Source organism: Macrobrachium rosenbergii, chromosome 7 (genome assembly GCF_040412425.1).
Source record: "Macrobrachium rosenbergii isolate ZJJX-2024 chromosome 7, ASM4041242v1, whole genome shotgun sequence".
Taxonomy (NCBI): domain Eukaryota; kingdom Metazoa; phylum Arthropoda; class Malacostraca; order Decapoda; family Palaemonidae; genus Macrobrachium; species Macrobrachium rosenbergii.
This window is the reverse complement of record NC_089747.1, coordinates 9,227,846-9,251,584: the sequence shown is the minus strand read 5'-3', so window position 1 is coordinate 9,251,584 and position 23,739 is coordinate 9,227,846. Positions and strand designations below refer to the sequence as shown.

The 23,739-nt window shown below is 36.2% G+C and overlaps 1 protein-coding gene across 1 annotated transcript in view; it reads left to right on the top strand.

Moving 5' to 3' along the window:
• The window catches only part of LOC136840103 (uncharacterized), a 70,877-nt gene extending 55,908 nt beyond the window's left edge, over positions 1 to 14,969 (top strand). Inside the window, exons 2-4 of the mRNA XM_067106490.1 lie at positions 9,445 to 10,746; positions 11,155 to 11,354; positions 11,637 to 14,969. Of these exons, the coding sequence (XP_066962591.1) occupies positions 10,036 to 10,746; positions 11,155 to 11,354; positions 11,637 to 13,926 (3,201 nt within the window). The 5' untranslated portion in view covers positions 9,445 to 10,035 and the 3' untranslated portion in view covers positions 13,927 to 14,969. The remainder of the gene's footprint in view (positions 1 to 9,444; positions 10,747 to 11,154; positions 11,355 to 11,636) is intronic.
• The last annotated feature ends 8,770 nt before the right edge of the window (positions 14,970 to 23,739 follow it).

Genomic DNA, 23,739 nt, shown 5'->3' with positions numbered 1-23,739 from the left:
CGCGATCCGTCGCCTCGCTGTGGTCGTCGCCACCTGCGGAGGTCGTTGCCATGGTAACGTCAACAAACTGCAGCATGCGAGGAGAGAGAGTGTGTGTGTGTTTTTGTTCACAGAGAAAAATAGGATTTTTTCTTTATTTTTTTATGTGTGGGAGCGAAAAGAGAGGATCCTTTATTAAGGGTTCTTTAGAAAATACATATTTTTTGTTTTGTTTTGTTATGGTAAGTCAGTCATTATTCTGTTAATATTCCTTTGAAGAATGGGATAATAATTTATTGAGGTCTTTGACACCGTGTACTTATCTGTTATTAGAATGCTTATATTATTATATATATATATATATATATATATATATATATATATATATATATATATATATATATATATATATATATAAACGTACATATATATAAATGTATGTATCTATTTATATATATACACAGTATATATATGTTGTATATATATATATATATATATATATATATATATATATATATATATATATATATATATATGTACGTATACATACATAAATTTTGGCAGTTTTGTTTATTACTTCTGCTGCATTCACTACGACTGATAGTAATAAAGAGATCTAAGCGCAGATAGTAAAGGAACAACAGGAAAACAAAATAGTTACTGATTAGATAACGATTTCTAGAATTCCAAATGAATATAAAAGGTGTTACGGTGCAATCTGACGTGCTTCGCGGAAGGTGAATTATTCACCAGAGATTAAGTTTATTTTTCGAACGCAAAAATATTTTCCTTTAGTTAAAATAAAAGCAATAGAATCTTAAGCTTTAGAAAAAAAAAGTTATCGAAATAAGACCAGGGTGAACCGTTTCTCTATTTTGCGAATAGTTTAGTGTGTAATCGTCCTTATCATACAATAAAATGGCTAAGATAATTAATCGCTTTTCCGTTCAGTGAAACCTACTTCTAATACCCAGTAACTGTCGGATATATCTTCTTATTTTAAGGACAATAAATTTTGACTTGAAAACTATGACGATAAGAGAGAGAGAGAGAGAGAGAGAGAGAGAGAGAGAGAGAGAGAGAGAGAATGTTAACGACTTCGGGAACGCTGAGGCCAAAAAACCGAGCAACCTTTGCAATGTCGCGGTCATCTCTTGGGAGAAGAAGAAGAAGAAGAACCAACCTCGCGATGAAAAAAGAAGACGCCGGTCGACGTTGTGTGCCAGATGCGTAACGTTTCATCATTTTCCCCTCATGAAGAGGAGCAGGTGAAGATAGTCAAGGAAAAACCATAAAAGTGAGATTGTAAATAACAAGCAGGATTGAGGAAGGGGCATGGGTTGTGTCTTGGTTGTAGGGGAGATGGGGGGAGGGGGAGGGAGTTAGGATAATGCTCTTGTATGTCTGTGTTTGTGTTGTTATGAAACACTTGGGACGATGATTTAAAGTTTTGCTTAGAGTTGCCGGTTTGTCTTTTTTTCATTTTTGCGTCTTAGGGAGGATTTTGTCCTTACCTTCAGTATGCCGAGATGAGTAGTGTCAGAGACAGACAGACAATGGGGCAATAACCAGTCCTTACATTTTGCTTCTTAGTAACTAAAAAATGGCTGTCATTGTTCGTAGGTGAAACTTATCTTCGTTCTCTTAAAACAGGTTACTGTACGGTGAGAAATGAATTTCTCTCTCTCTCTCTCTCTCTCTCTCTCTCCTCTCTCTCTCTCTCTCTCTCTCTCTTTCATGATCTTTAAAATCTTGCTTGAATACATTAATTCATGCATGAATGCAGAATGCGGAACCTGACTTGGAAATTATATATGTGATTGTGACTAACACCACAGGTATAAATATTGCAAAAAATGACAGGTTATAGACACTTGACGAGAATGTGTGGGGCCACAGTATCAACTGAGCACTTTATTTTCTGGTTTTAGTGTGATTCATTTTCCACAATATCGTCATTCTGCAGCCTACACTGAACCCATTTAGGTGCCTTGGCGCTATCGTTGCTTTAGAGGACGGACAATTACAGCCATGCCTCTGCATTAATAGTCACTTCTGGAAAGCTTCTAATACTCATGTCAGTGCCACTTCAATTTGGCACTGATGAAGGAAAGATGTTGGTTGCTTGGTGCAGTATCGGACCGCAGAATGTTGGTGGATAGATGGTACACAAAGAGGATTCTTCATACGGGCGTCGTTTCTCCCCCAAGAAAATTCGATGTGGAGCTACGCGTAACGAAATGCATGCATACATACATACAGACAAACAGACATACATACATACATGCGTGCATGCATACATATATATGAATATTTATGTACACTTGAATATATAATGCACACGCACCTATATATATATGTGTGTGTATATAGTTTTATGATTTTCTATCAACAATAAACCACTTATTTCAATCTTAGAGAGAGAGAGAGAGAGAGAGAGAGAGAGAGAGAAGTTGGTAATCCTTGTCACATTGATTTTTGAATCCCTGATTCAGGAATGAACCCCATATGCAGGAAACACATAATTCCATTTTTATATTCATAATCGAAATCTAAAATAATAAATATTTGTTAAAAAAAATATTTCTAGAATCTGTAAATGCTGTTGGGATATTACCTTGACTTTTTTTTATTAAGAATGTGCTGTTCATTTAGTCTAGACGCCCATGTCTTTTTAGTTATTTTTTTTTATTATTATTATCATATGTAATTTAAATCCAGTCAGGGCACCTGTTTTAAAGTATAAGCTTAGGTAGATATTTGAAACAGTCAAAACGAAATAAATGATACTTTTACATAATTTTTTTTTATTATGGAAGACCCAATTTCAATTTCTGTTTTAATTTCAATTACTTCAGTTAGTATTTCTGTCGGTACCGTCATTAATTCCGCTGTCAAGCAACTCTGAATCTTTTAGATTATTCAACATCGACAACGATCTTTATTCAGAGTTCAAACAGCTTCGAAAACAGTCTAAACTTAGCGTCGCAATTAAACCCCAGAGCTGATTATCCCGTATAAGGCGAAAAACGCAACAAGTTCAGCAGTATTGAGAGCGTGTCATGTATGCGGATTAGAATCCGATGCGCTCAAGTGATCCCCGATATGGTTTGGTAAATTAGACTGCAGAAATACCTGTCTCGCATTCGCGTAATGGGTGATGTGCAGCTCTAACGGGACTCTGAAACAGGAGGTGGAATAAAAGTTCCTTCCTTTCGTGGATTACTCCGCTTCGTCTCGCTTTTTGCGATTTTTTCTCTCTGCGCGCATTTCGGTGGTTATTTGTTTCGTGACCTGGGATCAGAATTTGTGTGTGAGTTCGCATGTTTGCTCGCGTGACCTCAGGTTTTTTTTTTTGTCTCTTCAGTTCCAGATAAATTCCAGGTGAAATTTTTAAAAATTACGCAATTTTATCTGTCGTCATATCACACTATTCAACTTGTATTTTAATATTTTACCTACATTTTTATTTATTTTATTAATTTGTTGATTTTTATGTTTTTCTAATAACTGATCTCTTTCTGCATTTCCCATTTTTACCTCCTCTTACTTCTTTCAAATGAACACCATATTCTTTGGAAGCTTCAATTTCAAGTCAGTGGCCCCTGCGGGCTTGTTTCACGTGAATAGGCTTCATCTCCTGAATAATAATAATAATAATAATAATAATAATAATAATAATAATAATAATAGTAATAATCGTATTTAATTTCCACGGAAATAATCATCCCGACCTATGCTTTAATTCCTCTGGAACCTCGTGCTGAACAATTATACTTCAGAGACGTCTTGTGTTTACCTGAAGACGGAGTGAGTCATCACTACCCTGAAGATAAGAACAATAACAGCCTTTTGGCTAACGAGGATGAGGAAGAGGAGGAGGAGGAGGAGAAGGAGAAGAGGAGGGCACAACAATAGGAAACCGCACCTTGCGAAGAAAGAGGATGACTTACACCGATAAAAACGGGTTACGTAATGGCGCTCGGAATGTCAGGTGTATGTGACATTAAGTCAGGAATGAGTTGTGATTAATGATCCACACAGTCACACATTCCCGGGGGGCTGTTAACCTACCCTGTTGAATGTCATTTGAAGGCATACACCAACACTTTCACCTGGTAAGACGAAAGTCCGAAAAAAGGGAATAGTTTTGACAATAATGAAACATTTAAAGTAGAGAAGCTTCGAGGGACCTCCGAGCGTCTTGCCATAATGGCGGGAAACTGCTACTTTTATGCCGGGCTCCGTAAAAACAAGTTCAAGACCGCGCGCGCACAAAAAAAAAAAAAAAAAACCTGCGGTTGTTCTGGTCTCATTACGGGATAAGTTTTGATAAAGGGCAATCCAACACGGTCGAGATAAAAGTCTTGGGTTTTTCCTGCCCTTTTTTTCAGTTAAGGGGGAGCCATTTATACTCTGTTAATCCTGGCGGAAAGGGCAGATCGCTAATTTGTGTAGGGTTCGCTTGAACGCAACCCGGAGTTATAAGAAGCGCTGGGAAGAAGAAGATGAAGAAGAGCGGAGCTCGAATGTTATGCGAAGATGTCCCGGGACTCGGGACTTGTCAGTTGTCCTTAATTCTGTTAATTGCGGCGTTCATAAAAGTATATGATTGTAATAATTGTTCTCAACAGGAAAACAATTGAGGTGATTTTGTCGGGATCTTCGTCATTTCCTATTTTCCTAGTTATAAAACTTTTCAAGAACTGCAGTTATTAAATAAAGCTTGATATTTTATCCTTAAAGACATGAGTCATGTTTTATGAATTAGCACATTGTTTAATCTACCTTAAAATAATAATAATAATAATAATAATAATAATAATAATAATAATTATTATTATTATTATTATTATTATTATTATTATTATTATTATTATTATTATTATTATTCACTGGACGTTGTTCTTATTACTTATCTGTTATCGATTTTGCACTAGTTATTGTTATGATGAATACCATTTCAGGGATTCAACCAAAGGGATTCTTTAATCGTAATTTAAGTATAACATGAAACAGGCCTAAAGATTCATTTCAATTATTACAATAAAGCACTAAATGAGTCAGTAATTTTGTGATAAATTCTCTTTCCTCTTAATCAGACAATTCGATGCTTTGACCAGTTTTCATGCTTCAGACATGATAAGTATCTATTTCAAGTTTGACTGCAGGTAAATAATTCTATTTTTATAAGTATTTATTTAAAGTTTTCCTGCAGAAAACTATTTTTATAAGTATTTATTTAAAGTTTTACTGCAGAAAACTATTTTTATTTTCTCTAGAAATCCACATGAACAGAGGAACAGTGTAGGTTCTTTACAAATGTTTATTTAAAGTTTTACTGCAGAAAACTATTTTTATTTTCTCTAGAAATCCACATGAACAGAGAAACAGTGTAGTTTCTCTATTATCTGTTGAAGTTCACAGAAACAGAGAAACTGTGTGGTTTCTCACATTTTCTTCAATGGCAGTAATGTTTGCTGTCCATTAGCGACAAGAATCGACACAAAATCCACTGAAAAGTTCCCAAGAACTTGGATGAAAATATACGAGACGACTGAAGACAAAAGAAAGGAAATCTGTTCTCTCCGTTCAAGGGGGCTTAGGACTGTTTGCGAAAGAGGCGGCGTTTCTATTGAAGATGTACCTGAAAGACTTATCTACCTGGTGATTGCATCCCCTGCTGGGCGGTGTAAACAGTGATGTGAACAAAGTGATGTAGAAGTTGTATGAAAAAATAGAACTGGTTGATAAGAAATAGGAAAGTAAATTACAATACATCATAATCTTGGTAACTGGGTCTTTAATAAACTAGTTAAATGACTTCCTGCCAAGAAATTCACATTGTCTTCATTAAATTGCAGTATATTAAAAACCCCCAATTATTTTATTTATATAATAATTGTGGATTTCTTATATACAGCAAATGAGTCTTTGCTTTTTGGCATAAAATGTGATTGTGACGTACTAAACCTATGTTTTTATTTATGAATTTGACTGATTGCCTTTTTTTTTTTCTTTATTTTGCATCAAAACAAGAACGTCAGGTATGATACTCGAAACGTGCACATGCAAATCTTCACTTGACGCCATGTTCCATTTACATTAGGTGCATAGCACAAATGCCCGAAATCCTTCCATGCAAGTTCCCGAGACCTTAGGGTTTTTGGCTAATGGGCGTTACACCAAATTCCATTTGGAGTGCATTGCAGAATAGAGCAGAAAGCTTTCATGCAAGTTCCCTAGTCCCGGGAGTTATTTTTTCATGACTGGTAGGTCCCTTATATAGGATGACGAGTGGATAGACAAAGATAGATAGAGAGGCTGGCAGACAGACAAATCAGGGAAGAGAGAGAGAGAGAAATATACTGTAACGTTAGACATGTACTGAGTGTATGTATCTACCATACAGTGAACAAATAAATAAAAGGTGAGATATTATACAGTAACAATAGACACCTTTTGACTATATGCATCTACCGTACAATGAATAGACAAATAAATAAATGAGACGTAGAAATGTTTGTCCGTCCCTCATAATTCGACAAAATTAGATAACGCCATTTGTTGAAAATGTATGAAAATAAAAATCAATTGCAAGAACAGGTATCTCTGCTGAATTGTAACTGTCAGTTAGCATTAATAGTAATGTCAGTAATGAAAATAATAACGCTAATGATTATTATTCAGTTAGTGAACGAATACGTTATTCACGTCTATAGCTTAAACGTATGAACTTCCAAAATATGTTCCATAGCTGGAGCAAAACCAAGGGACTTTCGAGAGATCCCATTACCAATCTTTGGAACCCTACAATTGGATGGTCATTCTTTTTTTGCCAAATTATCTCTCTCTCTCTCTCTCTCTCTCTCTCTCTCTCTCTCTCTCTGCATGAAGATCACCCACGTAACGCCGACATTCTTTGGCCACAAGGCGGATTATCCTTCTGTTTGCGATGACGAAATAACCTTTATCGACGCCCTTCCGTTATTTGTTTTTTATTTCTCGAAGTTATCTCAATCTTCAGGCAATACCCTCACTGCGCAGGCGTTCGTTAGGAATACGTTGTATACGGGTTCAAAGGACTTACGTACTGATACAATGTCATGCTCGGTTAAGGCGACAACAACGAGACGATTCTTGCGAACTCGTTATGGGAGAGCGAACGGAAAGTTACCTCAGGTAATTTAACTTTTGGGGAGACACGGCTAATAAACACATGCCATGTTATTTGTACGGATAGGAAGTAAACATTTGGAATGCCTTCGTTTTTTTTGGGTATTCTGATGACAGCGTTCCATGATCGTTATATAATTTAGGAAGTTATAAAGAAATATATTGTTTTTATGGTGTTGTACATAAACTGTTTATTCTTGCGCCAGATATACATATATACTTACAAACCTCCTGAGTTGGACTTACATCTTTGTTATTTTTTTTGCTCGTATAATTTGTTTGTGCATGGATCGCGTGTTACAGAGTAATTTTATTGTGATAAAAAGTTGATAAAGATTACATTTATATAAAGTCACTCACACAAACGCACATATATGCATACAGTACACATACATACATACATACATACATACATACATACATACATATATATACAGTATATCCATATATATATATATATATATATATATATATATATAATATACATACATATATATATATATATATATATATATATATATATATATATATATATATATATATATATATATATATATATATATACATGAACTCTTCAACTAATAACCCATTTCCCCTGACAAGGGTTCACTTAATGGAAAAATGATAGATCAGGCAATGCCATGTCCATCGATATAATGAAGGCATCTCCTACCATATGTAACTTTTGGCCATTGTCCTTTCTGAATTATTTGGGCTCTATCACCGGTTCTTGAAGGGTGCTGACATGCTATAATCTTGAGAGAAATGATTGAATATAGCAGCCACAGATCTTTGATTGCTTAACCGCCTTTTTACGGATGTAGATGATTGTCTGTTTTAGCAGATGTAGAGTCGTCTCTCTTGCAGTGTAATTGGAGGAATATGCGGGGTACTGAAAAATAATTCATCCTAGCGGTCGGAAGCCAATGTAGACGCCGGATTTGGTTGCCATATGTATATATATATTTATATATATGTATATATGTATGTATATACACGTGTATTTACATGTAATTAACTTGTGGTAATATTGTTCTTCTACAACTACCGTTTATCACTCAGTAGTTTTGTGAAAACTGTATCATGCATGAAGGAAGAATAGCCAAAATTTGAATAGTAATGGCATAGAGAGAGAGAGAGAGAGAGAGAGAGAGAGAGAGAGAGAGAGAGAGAAAGCTAGCGAGCACTGACATACCTCTCACATTTACGACATCCTTGCGTGTCCTTAACAGCGCATTTCTATCAGAATATCCTTGCAGTCAAAGGATTTCGAGAATGAAGGCTGAGAAAGAAACATCAAACGGTACGTAATTAGACGCATTTTGTCCGATAAGGGTTGTTGTTGTCGGTACATGGATTCACCTGGAAGATTATTTGAAACGCTTATGGAATGCACTGGGGCGGTGAGGGTGGGTTGGTGTTGGGGGCGCTGTGGAGGCGGCTACTGAGTGCTGGTCAGAATTTCTTAAACAAATAAGACCCTTTGCGTTCTGGCACATGGACGTTTGGATGAACAAATATTCTTAACTACGTTTTATTATTAAGATTTTCACCTGAACAGATAATCCCCATTGCGTTCTGTTACAATGATGTTCACCTGAACAGATAATACCTATTTCGTCCTGTTACAAGAATGTTCACCTGAATGGATAATCCTCATTGCGTTCTGTTACAAGAATGTTCACCTGAACGGATAATCTCCATTTCGTCCTGTTACAATAATGTTCACCTGAATGGATAATCTCCACTGCGTTCTGTTACAATAACGTTCAACTGGACGGATAATCGTCATTGCGTTGTGGTACAAGAATGTTCACCTGAACGGATAATCTCCATTTCGTCCTGTTACAAGAATGCTCACCTGAACAAATAATCCCAACCGTCTTATCACAGGGATGTTCACCTGAACAAATAGGCAATGGAAGTTGAAGGCTAGTAGTTGACCGGGCCCTTTGTTCGGCCAAAAGCGAGGATGGACATCAAGATGAGCCTTGTTTGTGTAAAAAGGGTGAAATAAGGTGTTTTTTTACTCCTTCCTCTTATTACTGGTTATTCTTACCTGTTGAAAATGAAAGTGGTGTGGATATCCGTCACGCGACAGGAACTTTGGAATTCAGGCTTTTGTTTCAGCTTACCTCGATTCAAAACTTTTCCTATCATCTTTTACCTTTTCTCTTCTGAACTTTCAGAGCTAGAGTAAGCTTCGTGGTAAGCTTAACTAGTTAGAAAGTCGTCAGCTACTGATTTCCTCAGGATGAAAAGTTATACTCACACCTCATTTATTTTCAGATCGCCTGTGCGTTAGGGTATGTCACCGGTGTTCCTAGGCTGGCGTACCAGTATGACTGGTCACATCGTATAAACACAGAGGACGAAGAGGAGGACCCATCTGTAAAGAGAGAAATTCAGGACGCAGTAGACAGTCTGCTACGGATACAGGCAACAGCGGAAGAAATCGATGTGAACACTGCATCATTGCTGGAGCAGTCAGTCGCAAAAGTCAAGGAAGCTGACTCTGGAAATGCTGAAAGCCAAGGGGCAGAAGTCAGTTTGCCTCTTGATTCTACTGAAGGAACTGGGTTTCATTTCAATACGACAGGTGCCATTGATTTTAATCATACAGAAAGATTTGCTAACGAGATTGAAGCTAGGATATCCACATTGGTTGAAACCATCACTGCTGAGAACCTTACTCAGAATCCCTTTGCAAATTACTCCCTTTCTCCTGTTTCTGCTGACCAGTTAGTTCAGATTCTAGACAGCGTTCCTAAGTTCCGTAATGGGGTAAACAAAAAACGTACTGAGAGCAGCAACCCAAAGCCCATTAAGGTCGTGGCCATTACCCACGCCAACATTGAAGACCTAACTCCTTTAGAAGAGATGGAGACAGCTGTGTTGAATGAAGATTTGCTTGACATTTCTGATGCAGTTGAAGCCAATAGCAAACTTCCTCCTCTGGTTCAGGTGAATAGCAAACCTCTTGGTGTACACAGCTTTCCATCATCATTTGAAGAGGTTCATCTCAAATCAGTCGGGGAAGATGCCGAAGAAATAGTCCCAGTCAGTTCAAGTAAAGAGGGGGTGATGGTCACAGAGAGCGTAGAAGTCTTGACACCTGAAGGTCGCAGAACAAATATTTCCAATGAAATACCGACTGATGATGAAGGTTTAAAACAAGAAGAGGAAATTCCAGTACCTAGTGAGATAACAAGAAGTGATACAGGAGATTTTCTGAGCGAGGAAATCAACCTGGTAACGACGACTAGGTCCAATGATGTACTGGATTTGCAGATGTTTGAAAACATCACTGATGGGAACCCAAGAAAATCAGTAGAAGAAACAGAGATGAAAGGTGCTCTTCAGACTTCAGAAGATATTGTACGCACTCCTGATTTACAGAATGTGAAGGAACAAACACAGAACAACACAGTCGAAATCGACCTTAAAGGCTCAGAGCCTCTTCCAGGAGTGAAAATATTAGAAATTAGGAGGCGAAACTTTAATAACCTTCATAATTCTAATAACACATTACAAGAAGCCAAAGGAAAAAGTCAGTCTCCAGGATCGAAGGGAACACAGAGGAAAGGCAAAGTAAGAAATATTATAGGCTTACATTTGTACTTTATCTTAAAATTAATCAACTTCTTAAGTTACGTCACAACAATTTTCAGTTTTTCATAAAAGTAATTGTCATTAAAGAATACACATACCTCTCTAAAGGAGTTTTTGATTTGCATATGTTTTGTTATCAAACAAAGTTTTCATTTCATGCTAGGCCACAGGTCAAGTCTACTGAAAAATATACATACTTTTCCACTTTGCTGCTCATGATACTGATGTAAAGGGAATATTCAACACGTTTAATGTTCATGAGGTGTGGGCCTCATCTTGGATTAACCTGGAGAGGAATGCTCTATTTTTCAAAATTGAAAGCCTATAATCCATTTACCTTAACAACAACAAAATCTTTAAATGTACCAACCTGTTTTCTCGATGTAGGCTGTAAGTGGAAGCAGATCTGTGAGAAATCAAGGGTTCAGTTACTCCGTAGTCGACAATAATTCAAGAAAGGTCTTTGGACACGAAGCTTCTTACCAGGAGAGAACCCAAGAAGGCTCTTACTTTGTACATTTCTCAGATGGTACAGTGCTTCTTGTTACTTACATTGCTGACCACCGTGGATACAGACCTAATCTTAGGTAAGTTCTGAACAGGGTTCTTGCTGATGAAATGATGAGTATTGTGACAAAAGAAGAACAAAAACGTCATGCACAATTTATGTTGAAATATTTTGAATTTGATATGAAACTCTATTCGGTAATTGCTAATTGTTGATTTGATAGACCATCTATTTCACTTACATCATTTTTACATAAACTAATTTATGTTGAAATGTTACAATGAAAATGATTGAAATACAGTTAAATGCTACCTTCATCTACAGGAAAATATTTATTACATGAATTTTTTACCATTTTCAGGTATTTCCAGAGTATAGGGGAACTGAACCAGTTTATTGCAACTCATCCCAAGAAGGGTTATGAATATCCGGAGACAGGAGCAGTCAGACCATTTAATAGGCCTGTTGCACCGACAAAGGGACCTATTAGAAGACCTTCCACAACAACATGGAGGCCATTCAGAAGACCTGTCACAGTAACAAAGAGGCCCTTAAAATGGCCTGGAAATAATTTCGCCATGACCACTCCAAAGCCAAATAACTTTTATGTGACTCCTGTAAGGCCAAATAATTATTACGAAACTCCTGTAAGGCCAAATAATCACTATGGGACTCCCGTAAGGCCAAATAATCACTATGGGACTCCCGTAAGGCCAAATATTCACTATGGAACTCCTGTAAGGCCAAATAATTTCTACGTGACTCCTGCGAGGCCACATTATGTCATGACTACCCCGAGGCCAAGTAATTTCTTCACGACTACTTCGTGGCCAAGTCATTTCTTTACAACCACCAATAAGTTTCCGTTTTGGCCATGGTACCCAGATGGCGGTGACCCATCATATATTGTCCCACCAAAATATGGTACTCCTTTTACCAAACCCCCAGGTGGGATAAATATTCCATTCACACCACATCCTCTTTGTAATTTCACCTCTGGTGAAACTGGTGATGTTTCCGCTACAGAACCTACTGTGACAGAAGAGGCCACTACAACCATGTTTCCATTCACAGGAGAGTCTGAAACTGACACCACAGATCCATCACTGCAGCCTGATTCCACAGAAGCTGGGGCAATGACAGGGACAGAATTACCTCCCAGCCTGAGCACTGATCCTGTGACAATTGTAGGACCCCAAATGGATGACGACAAAAGGGACATCACTGAATCACCTGGAGATTCTGGAGCATTGACGACTGTCATTGATGGTGAGGATAATGACAGCAAAACTCAAACAACTCCTCAACCAGAGTCAGCCACTGATGTTTCGAGTACTTCAGAAGAAAATGTCACCAATTTTCTGGTGCAATCTGATGCAATAACAGAACTTGCAGGGGAGGAAAGCTCAATTACTACTATAGTTCCAGAAGAGGAGGATTCTGATACTACAACTTTAGATCCTTTATCTGAAGAAAATAATAACGAAGCAGAGGAAGCAGGTTCTCCAGAGAGTGGTGAGGGAGCTAAAATGCTGTCTGCACAACGGATAGAAAAAAACCCAGCTGAAATCGTTCAAATATTACCCCCACCTTCTCCCTCCCAAGAGGCACTCATGAAATCCCTAATGCCAAAAAATTTGAGGTTCAGGGAAGAAGATGTGTCGAAAAACTCACTGGACAGCACTGTAATAACTGCTGTATATAATTCTAAATTTCTAACACCTACCAATATCACTCCCATAATACCCTATGGAAATACTTCTCCAGAATATATCACGATTACACTCTTCCCAAGACACGATGAATCACAAAATGAAACCACGCTTGAAACAGATCCTGTATCAGAGGATGAGTTAACAAGAGAACTACTCAGTGCTCAAGATCTTACAGAAACAGAACAAGAATTATCTCTCCTCCAATCACAAAATGAAACCTTGCTTGAAACAGATGCCTCATCAGAGGATAAGGAGTTTACGAGAGAACTACCCAGTGCTCAAGATCTTACAAAAACAGAACAAGAATTAGCTCTCTTGCAATCACAAAATGAAACTTTGCTTGAAACAGTTGCCCCATCAGAGGATAAGGAGTTAACAAGTGAACTACCCAGTGCTCAAGATCTTACAAGAGCAGAACAAGAATTAGCTCTCTTCCAGTCACAAAATGAAACCACACTTGAAACAGATGCCCCATCGGAGGACAAGGGATTAACCAGTGAACTACTCGGTGCTCAAGATCTCACAGAAACAGAACAAGAATTAGTCGAGGAATCAGAGCCTCCTCCCAAGGAGGAAAATTCTGAGAGCCAGATACCCATATCCAACCAGAGGCAATCAAGGCGATTATCGTACCTTGACAGTAGAAATTTACTTCCAAAGCTTACTGGAGAAGACAAAGTGTCCACCGAATCTTCTAATGCGTCACCACCAGTCATAGATTATGGAAATGAAGACCCCCAGTCTTGGCCCCCTAGACTTCCAATGTTTACCAGACAAATCAGCCGATATTCTCCTCCTAGGACGCCAACGCTTCTTAATGCTAGACTGTACGACCACTGGCAGACTAGCAGAAGTGGTCCCTCCCTGCCCAAAGGGTCCCCTAAGATTACACCCGTTAGGAGTAGAACTTTACTTGGCAAGCTCAAACGGCTGTAGAAATGTGCAGAGATAGGACGACAGTAGGTTTACATGCAGCTACGGATTCAATCACCAAAAATTATAATTTATCTTATGGTTTTTCTTATTCTTCGTATGTCCATTGTGGTTTATTATCACGAATAAAGACTTAATAAAAAAAAGTCAGTAAACTTAATCTTTCGTCAACATGACGTATTTATCGTAGGGATTCGCCCCGGCAACAAAATCTGGGTATCCTAGAAGGTAGAAAATGTTCTGCACTTCTTCCCTAGCGTTTATTTATGTCTTGCATATATAAACTGTTAATAGTTGCTTTGTTAGCATCATTTCTTTAATGAAAAAAACACCACATTTGAAATATTTTACAGCTAGATTGGTCTACCGGCACGCGTTCATCAAAAAATTAGAATTACATGAAATGTCTATTAGAATACTTTTATGGCCGTTACATATTCGGCAATTATAATTTTTAATGCAGCATTACAGATGGTATTCGCCGAATATGAACAGGGAATAGACATATTCCAAACGACATTTTTTCAGTTAATGTCAGCCTAATATTACGATATAAGCGATTGTCTGGTATGCGATAGAAATGCCCCTTCACTTTTTACGTATCGTAAACCAGATACCTAAGTCATATTTTAAACATTTCTTTGAGCTGTGCGTGTGTGAGCTGGAGTGTTCTCTTGCGCATGAGAGAGAGAGAGAGAGAGAGAGAGAGAGAGAGAGAGAGAGAGAGAGAGAGAGATTCTCTTTTCCTATTTTCGTCACTTTAAATGAGAGAGAGAGAGAGAGATTTAGGTTCGTTTATCCGCAGCCTTCTCGAAAAGCACTTTTGTGATTATTCCAAAGTACAAGACAATATAGGTTTTTTATATCGTTCATGAGGTGAAGTGACCTTCACACACAGTGTAAAAGGTCGAAGGTATGACAGTGAATCAATTGTCTTATACATCAATGTGTACAAAATTCATCTGTAGACTAAGATTCATGTAAGTAATTCACCATCTGTCTGTCTATCTATTTATCTATCTATCTATCTATCTATCTATCTATCTATCTATATCTATCTATCTATCTATCTATCTATATATATATATATATATATATATATATATATATATATATATATATATATATATATATCTGTAATGCTTGTATATAACCGGTCTATATTCTCATGGTTAATACAGTAATGAAATTAAAGAACAGATAATGTATACGGTTACATATATGTAACTGTATACATTACCTGTACATTAAGTATATACCTACACGCATACGTCCAAATTTACACATATTTATACATTCCTTTTTAAAAGGCACGATATAAAAACGCATAAAACCCATGAGGTGATAGAGGCCTTTTTATATGATAACAAATAAAGAAGAAAAACTCGTGAACAATATTCTTTTACCTTTAATTATGGTTTATTAAATCATATGGTAGTTTCAAAATTAAAATTTGAAGGTAATGGCAAATTTCCTTATATATATATATATATATATATATATATATATATATATATATATATATATATATATATATATATATATACACTATACATATATATATTATGGTGCCTAACCGAGTATGTCCGAGCAGCTTTAGAGTCACTGAAGATGAATTTAAAGGAAAGATGCTTTAATGATATATGCTTAGGCCCTGTATCAGACGATATTTGCTAATTTTAGCTCATTCGGAGATGAGATAATTCAGGATAATCGGTACATTTGACGTCTTGCAATGCTTAGAAAGTTTATTTAGTATGTTTTTAGAATAATGGTATCTTATGTTTTTGAAGCTCATTCCATAGTTTACCTGAAAGTGTATACTATGGTCTACCCAAAAATTACATTTTCTTTGTGGTTCATTATCCTTCATAGAAAACGAATTCATTTGTGGCTTTTTAGCAGAGGCTATACCAAATAAGAAAACCCTGAACCGGAGACCATACGAAACATGAATGGGGTAGTATGTAGAATAGGAATACAGGGATAGTCAGTGTTACTTTGAAGCGGGGGGGCGGGGGTTGCCCACCCAGCCAAGTTAGGGCACGGCGCTCTCAGGTTAGGAAGGTAAGGTCTTGTTAGATGTAATTCCAGGAAAGGGAACGATGTCTCCCTATTCTAATGAGTTACTGTAAGTGTTCAGACAGAGACTAAACTGCTATGTTGCCCACATGTAGCCAAATCATTGAATAAAGGTATTTCGACCAAATAACATCTAATTCTCCTGCCATTTCAATCCGAGCACGCGAGGTAATGAAAATGAACGGCCCTGATAATTTTAAATGAAAGAGGAACATGCTGACCAGCCAGAACTTCCAGATCACATAAAATGGTAACAGACCAAGCACATATTGTAGAATATGAAATGACCATGAATATTTGTGCTGAATAGGGTAAATCACCAGAACTTCCATGGAGATTCATAATGCCTTGGATTCTGTGACCGAGATGGATCTTAAAATCGAAGCTAAATTATGATTTTTAGTAAGAAAAATAATTCTGAAATAATCGATAAATAACGATATATATATGTTTATATATATATTATATATATATAGTTTATATATATATATGTATATATATATATTAGAACCGACGAAAAAAATTATTCAGCTTTTTTACAGCCAACGTTTTGTGGTTCATTACAAAATAACAACTTAAATAGAAAGGACAGAAAATCATTTGTTAAAATATAGATATTTTAAACATAAAAGTTAAAACCAACCTAACTCAAGAAAAGAAAACTGGTGACCAAGAAGGGCAACCTGAGAGAACTTAAGCAATAAACAGAGGGGCAGAAGAAGACTGAATTCAAAGATGAACCAGTTGTTTGATGGTTAACGACTCGAGGATATAGAGAAGTTTTCATCAGCAGCTTGCTCTAGGATTTCAAAATCGTCATAGCAAATATAAGCTTTGTTGTTTAGAATGTTCCCTATGTTAGGGTACACCCTGTTCTATGGCTAACGCCACGATGAGAGTCAACTCAGCACTTTCAGCATTCTTTTTGCCGACGTAAGTCCCGAGCGGCAAGTATACTTATAGACCACCAAAGAACGCATAAGGTTGGGAACAGTGTCTTTAAATCTAAAAGAGAGCCAATTGTTCTTGGATTAGAACAGGTTTGGGATTGATACAGTAAAGTATTTCTTTAAAATCTGCCTCAGCGTAGTTAAAAATTTGTCATCGTTCGTAAAAGGCAAGGAAACATAAAAATCAAGTTTAGGTACTGTAGGTACAGGAATTTTTGGCTGAAATTTATTATTCAAGAATTTTTTGAGATACCTCAAATAAAAAGTTTAGGTAGCAGTTAGTCCTATTTTCTAAGGAACTCAACCTCATGAAAAGAGAGCCAGTCTGAGGAGAGAGAAAAGGCCTGTGCAGTAACGTTAAAATACTATTAAGCTTAAAATAAAAACATGAACTATAAAAATTTGAACCAAGACCAGTATACGTTTGTTTTCCGGAAGACAGAAGTGGAGTTCAGACAGAGACTAACACATCAAGGAAAGGAAGGCACTCATTGTTTTCATGTTCTATGGTAAATGTAATACTAGATGGAGATTGTTAGCGAATTCTAAAACTGTTCAGCAGCCCATTTACTTTTAAAAAGTAGAAAAGTATCATCAACATACCGTTTATAAATAAAGGGCGAAATGAGGATGAACAGGCTAAAAAAGCATTTCCTCCAAATGACACATAAAAACCAGAACTGGACCCAACGGAGATCCCATAGCAACATTCATCCTTATAATGCTTTCCATTGAATAAAAATCTGTGTCCAGCACGCAAATTTAAAAGTTTTTCAAAATGAAAATGAAACCTGGTTCTATAAAAATCTTATCTAAGATAATTTTTATCGTTGCCTGCAACGGACATTAGTGAAAAGCGAGACAACATCAAGACTTACCATATACAGATCCAGGTCCCAGTAACAATCTCTTTGAAAACAAAGTGGAGTTAGTATGGGTATGCTCATTTTCTGAAAATGGTTGTAATAGTGGAACCAAAAATTTGCTAACTTATAACTAGAGTATTATAAGAGGCCAAAATAGGCCTTAGTGGAATTCCTTCCTTGTGCACTTTCGGTAAACCATAAAACCATAAGAAGAACCAGAGTGTACAGATCCGAATCATGTTCCAGATTTTATTTCTGTCCTAAGGATTTTAAAACCTATTAATTCTGTCTTCAACTTTAAAGATTGGTTGAAAGTAAGGAGAACCAATGCATTCAAATTTTGACCGGTCAGATAAGATAGTATTCATTTTTGCAACATAATCTGTTTACTGAGAATTACAGTACTTTGCCTTTTATCAGGTTTAGTATGAGTTTGTTTTTTTGAGACAACTGTTTAAGAATGTTAAAATCATCTTTCTAAGGAAAGGCAAACCAACCACTCCTGAAATTCAGAAACGATTTTTGTGCGAATTGACGATTTATGAACACTATATATATATATTATATATTTATAATATATATATATATATATATATATATATATAATTATATATATATATTATATATTATATATATATATATATATATATATATATATATTATATATATATATATATATATATATATATATATATATATATATATATAGTGTGTGTGTGTGTATAAACTGTGTGGAATTATTTCAGTAAACTTTATTTAAAAAGCAGAGGTACAATAAGTCATAAGTTGGCCAGAAAAACTTAGCAGCTCTCTGCAGGTTCACTGACAGTCTATGAGTGTTTTACGAAACACCTGATCCGTACGATTTTACATGGCCCTCGGATTCTGGCTGGTCTTCAGCTTCAACTTTTGCTTTTAATTCGTTCGAAATCACCCTAATTCATTTATCAAGACTTCAGTAATTACACTTACCAACTCGAATTACTTGAATGGGGGCTAGAATGGCAAAAGATCGAGATTTTATTTGGTCCGTATATTCGGTATTTTACAACCACTCATAGATGCGGGCTAGGTGAAACATGCTGACTGCTTTGCAGCTCATTGTTTTATCTAAGCATTTACAGTGGCTATGAAACACAAAAGTACAGAACTGATGTGACCACACAGTTCGCACCTACTGGCTGGTCGACATTTCACACCATCCCGATCATAAGGTTTCTGATCGTACAGAGTGGTTTTATAAATTCTTTAGATATACAGTTAATGATGCATTGGTGGTATCTGGTCTTTATCACAACAAGCCACTTTGATAACAAGCGCTTATGAAAGCTTCATCCTTCTTTGAACACATCTCACAGAGACAGTAATCAGCAGAATGTTGTCATAAATATCCATTTCCTCAACACTGCTCTTTCTTCCTAAGGCAGACCATGCTCTTTGTAGCTGGACAACAAAAAATTATGTAAAGGCCAATATAGTAACGTACGATATTTGCGGCATCTGAAAATGATTTTTTCATTTTTTTTATGAACAACGTATTCCATTGTGCCCTGTAATTTTCCACGTTGTTTCTGTTAAATGCTGATTCTTATAGTTTTCAAGTCATACCTATCTGCAACACGCGTAGAAGGCCGCGTGGGGTAGTTGGTGTTTTTAGTTCCAAGCCCCAGTCCGAGTTGTATTGCTTTCACTCTTTTACATTCCTCCGTCCCTGTTATTCTCTTCCACCTGGCCGTTCAACGCACGCCTTTAACTTTACCTTGTTCCACTTTTCACAGTTGAGAATGTAACAATGCGATTGTAGTTTCGTTTTAAGCTACTTTTTAGATAAATAATGATAAAATAATTGTCGCTCCTCATGGTAAAGCACTTGGCTCGCATTTACAAGGACCGATGTTAGATCCCGTTCTGCCTCCACCTGTGGGTCTAGCTTTGAATGAACGCCAGCGTCAGCTGGAAATCAAAAGTAAGGGTTACGTGATTGGAATGTATGCACTCTGAAGACCGAGTTTACAAGAAAGTGTCGTCACTTCTGCAAAATAACCTTATAAATAACCCAAATAATTTATCAAATACACTACAAGACGAAAGGTTTTCTAGCTTTGAGGGCCTAGTATGACCTCCCCGGCCTCAAACCTGGCCAAAAATGCTAGGCATAAATTAAGATCAACACGATAGTTAAACAGAACACATATAGTTGGTTCTTAAGACTACAAGACTAAAAATAAAGAACAAAATCCCAGTAATGATACTATTTATATTATGTCCTGTGTGTCACTTTGTAGACGGCTTGTGTTCACCTCCTCAACTGCTTGCTCTCAGCCGTGTACCTTTTATTCGTTGCCTGTAAGCTATCCTACCAAGCTGTCCAGCTTCTTCAGCTTTACCTATTTTAGGCCCCAAAACTAAGAGGAGTTGAGGGATTCTATGCTTCCAAGGGGCAGTTCTAATCACTCACAAAATTATACTGTACGTTTAACTCTTTACACAAGATTATCTTGCAGATGGAAACATTATAGCATTTAGTTTAGAAAAAAAAAAACAAAACAAAGACACTTAAAAATGAGCATAGTAGTACAGGACAAACAAGCTCACCTGCAACTAAAGGTAAATAATTTGGAAATGGAAAACCACTGAGTCCAAATATTAACATAATTATTTTTTCAAAATTTTACGTGCACCGAAAGCAAGATTTAATTTGACAAACAAAGGATCAGATGTACAGTATGTTACTTGGCTGACACGTTACACCGAGGGAGATTACATAGAAAAAAAAAATAGTAATATGTGAGAAAGATGTGGTTTGTAAGAGGGAAGTGTTCAGACATTTGTTAAGAAGCTGTTATACGTGGTTCTGTTAAGCATGTTAGAAATTGGCAAATCCATGATAGTTTATAAGGTGAACAGCAAAATAACTGCTGACAATCAAGGAAAAAAATATCGTTGCCAGTCTGAATACAAGAGTCAATGGTAAAATTAAAAGAAAACTAAAGGTTTACGTAAAAGAAAATTATAATTTCAAGGGAGACTAAACTAAGTGCTCTCACAATTTACTTATTCATTCATCTATTTATTTTACGGTAGCTTCCAAAGTATCTTTTGATGTCTCGTTACGTTAACGACGTTAACGTTCATTATGATGAACAAGTTATTAGCAGAGAAAGTTTGCACTGCAGTTCTTCCTCGAACGCTTGCATTTAGATTATATATATATATATATATATATATATATATATATATATATATATATATATATATATATATATATAATATAATTTAATTTAGAACGCTTATTTAGATTTATATATATAAATTATATATATATATATATATATATATATATATATATATATATATATATATATATATAAATATAGATTATAATCACTTTTGTAGGTCCTACAACCAGGTGAAAATAAGAGATGGGTGTAGGCCCTACACCCGGTCTCTTATTTTTCAATGTGTGGTAATATATATATATATATATATATACTGTATATATATATATATATATGTATATGTATATATATATATATATATATATATATATATATATATATATATATATATATATCTGCAAACTTCCAAAACTTTCTTTCATAAAACTAGACAAAGAAAGATGGTTTATTCTAATAATTCACTAGAAATATCTATCTATCAATCTATCTATCTATTTATATATATATATATATATATATATATATATATATATATATATATATATATATATATATATATATATATATATATATATATATATAATAGACATATACAGACACGCTGTATAAGAAACGACAAATCAAATAGTCACAGAGATTACTCCTATAGGCTTCTCGATCACTGCCTGGACCTCCGTCCACTGAATACACAACCCTCCCCTGCCCCCATCCAAGGGCAATTTTCCGTCACGGCCCCCTTTTCCCTTTCCACGACAAATGGATAAAAGATCGGCCGGAGCACGAGCCACGCCTGCCTCTCATTGTGTCGGGCAGACCCAAGCTGCGTGTTTACCTTTTTCTTCTTCTTTGGGTGATGGAGTGGGAATTGTCCGCGTGAAAGACTACGGCAGCTGCTTGCCCTGGCCAGCAGTGCCAGCTGCTCCCTGCGACGCTAATGGTGACTGCGATTGTGTATGGTGATTGTGACTGCGTAGCTGGGTAAGGAAATTTTGCCCCGTTTTGAGAGGGCTGCTTTAAATCGTTCGTTTTGTGATGTTTTTCGATGGGGTAAGTGCATGGGTGGTTTGGGGGCCGGGGCGAATGGTTATTATCAAGCTGTAAGACGGAAAGTCGTTTCTGATTTTAATGAGGAAATTTAGTATTTTTATGATCCCCTTTTTAGTTTTCTGTAAAACAAAACTATTGTGTCGGCTTTGTTTGTCCGTCAGCACTTTATTCTGTCTGCACATTTTCTGTCCGCCCTCAGATCTTAAAAGCTACTGAGGCCAGAGGGCTGCAAATTGGTATGTTGATCATCCACCCTCCAATCATCAAACATACCAAATTGCAGCCCTCTAGCCTCAGTAGTTTATATTTTGTTGAAGGTTAAATTTAGCCATAATCGTGCTTCTGGCAACGATATTGGACAGGCCACTACTGGGCCGTGGTTAAAGTTTCATGGGCCGCGGCTCATACAGCATTATACCGAGACCATCGAAAGATACAGTAGATCTATTTTCGGTGGCCTTGATTATACGGTGTAGCGGCTGTACAGAAAACTCGATTGCGCCGAAGAAACTTCGACGCATTTTTTATTTCATTTTTTATTTTTTAATAACGCTTAAGAGAGAACTGACAAACCAAGACTCTCTCATGGAGTTCTCCGAACTAAGCAGTGCACAAATTCATACTCTCCCGAAAGTCTCTTTTAGTCTCATGTTTTCCAGTCTTCGTCCAGTCACACTCACAGTCACTGATTTTACTCCCATCATGCTCAGCATACCGTTACAATTTTAGACTTAACGCATTTATATTCTTTAACTAGATTTTCCCTTGATGCTACAACCATGCGCCAACGTAGCAATGCAGCATTCTGCTGTTCCAGACATAATCACCATTTCTCCCTAGTATTCTTGCACACGTTGCTTTTCTGTATTAGTCTTACCTTTCCAAGACATCAGTTTCCTCTACTTAAAAAAAAAACCTGCTACCGTACATTCCTTCTCATATGCATCACAATAACTTCCATTCAGAACCCAAGATGCATCATATTTTTACAATTCTGGATTTTTGCAAGTGAAAGAATTCAGGGTGTGAGACTGTAAGCCTTGTAAATACAGTCATGTAGTGATTCACACCTGAGGTGTGTCTGCATTATATATATATATATATATATATATATATATATATATATATATATATATATATATATATATGTATATATATAATTGTATTTATATATATGTATACATATGTGTTAATATATATGTATATATACATATATATACCTATATATATACATACACACATATATATGCATGCATGTATATATATACATATATATAATATATACTTAGTTAATCTTGCATTTCGTCTTTTCGGAGTCAATTGCCCATATAGTTGTAATGATTTGCATCCTAAATAATCAATCTTCTGATTCGCGAAAAAAATAATTCCCAACTATAATATTTTATCATTGAACAAACTCATCTAAAGTATTCTCCAAATAGACAACCTTCACTGAAAACGGATGAAATTCATACTGCAGATTACCATGGGACTTGAAAGCATTATTTTTCCTCTTCTGTGTATCAGGAATTTATACTTATTTCAACTGAAAGTTGAATACATTCTGTGCTATTCTGTTCCTTGCTTTCAGTTCATACATTTTGCTTTGTTTTCGTTTTGCGTTTGTATTGTATGAGAGAGAGAGAGAGAGAGAGAGAGAGAGAGAGAGAGAGAGAGAGAGAGAGAGAGAGA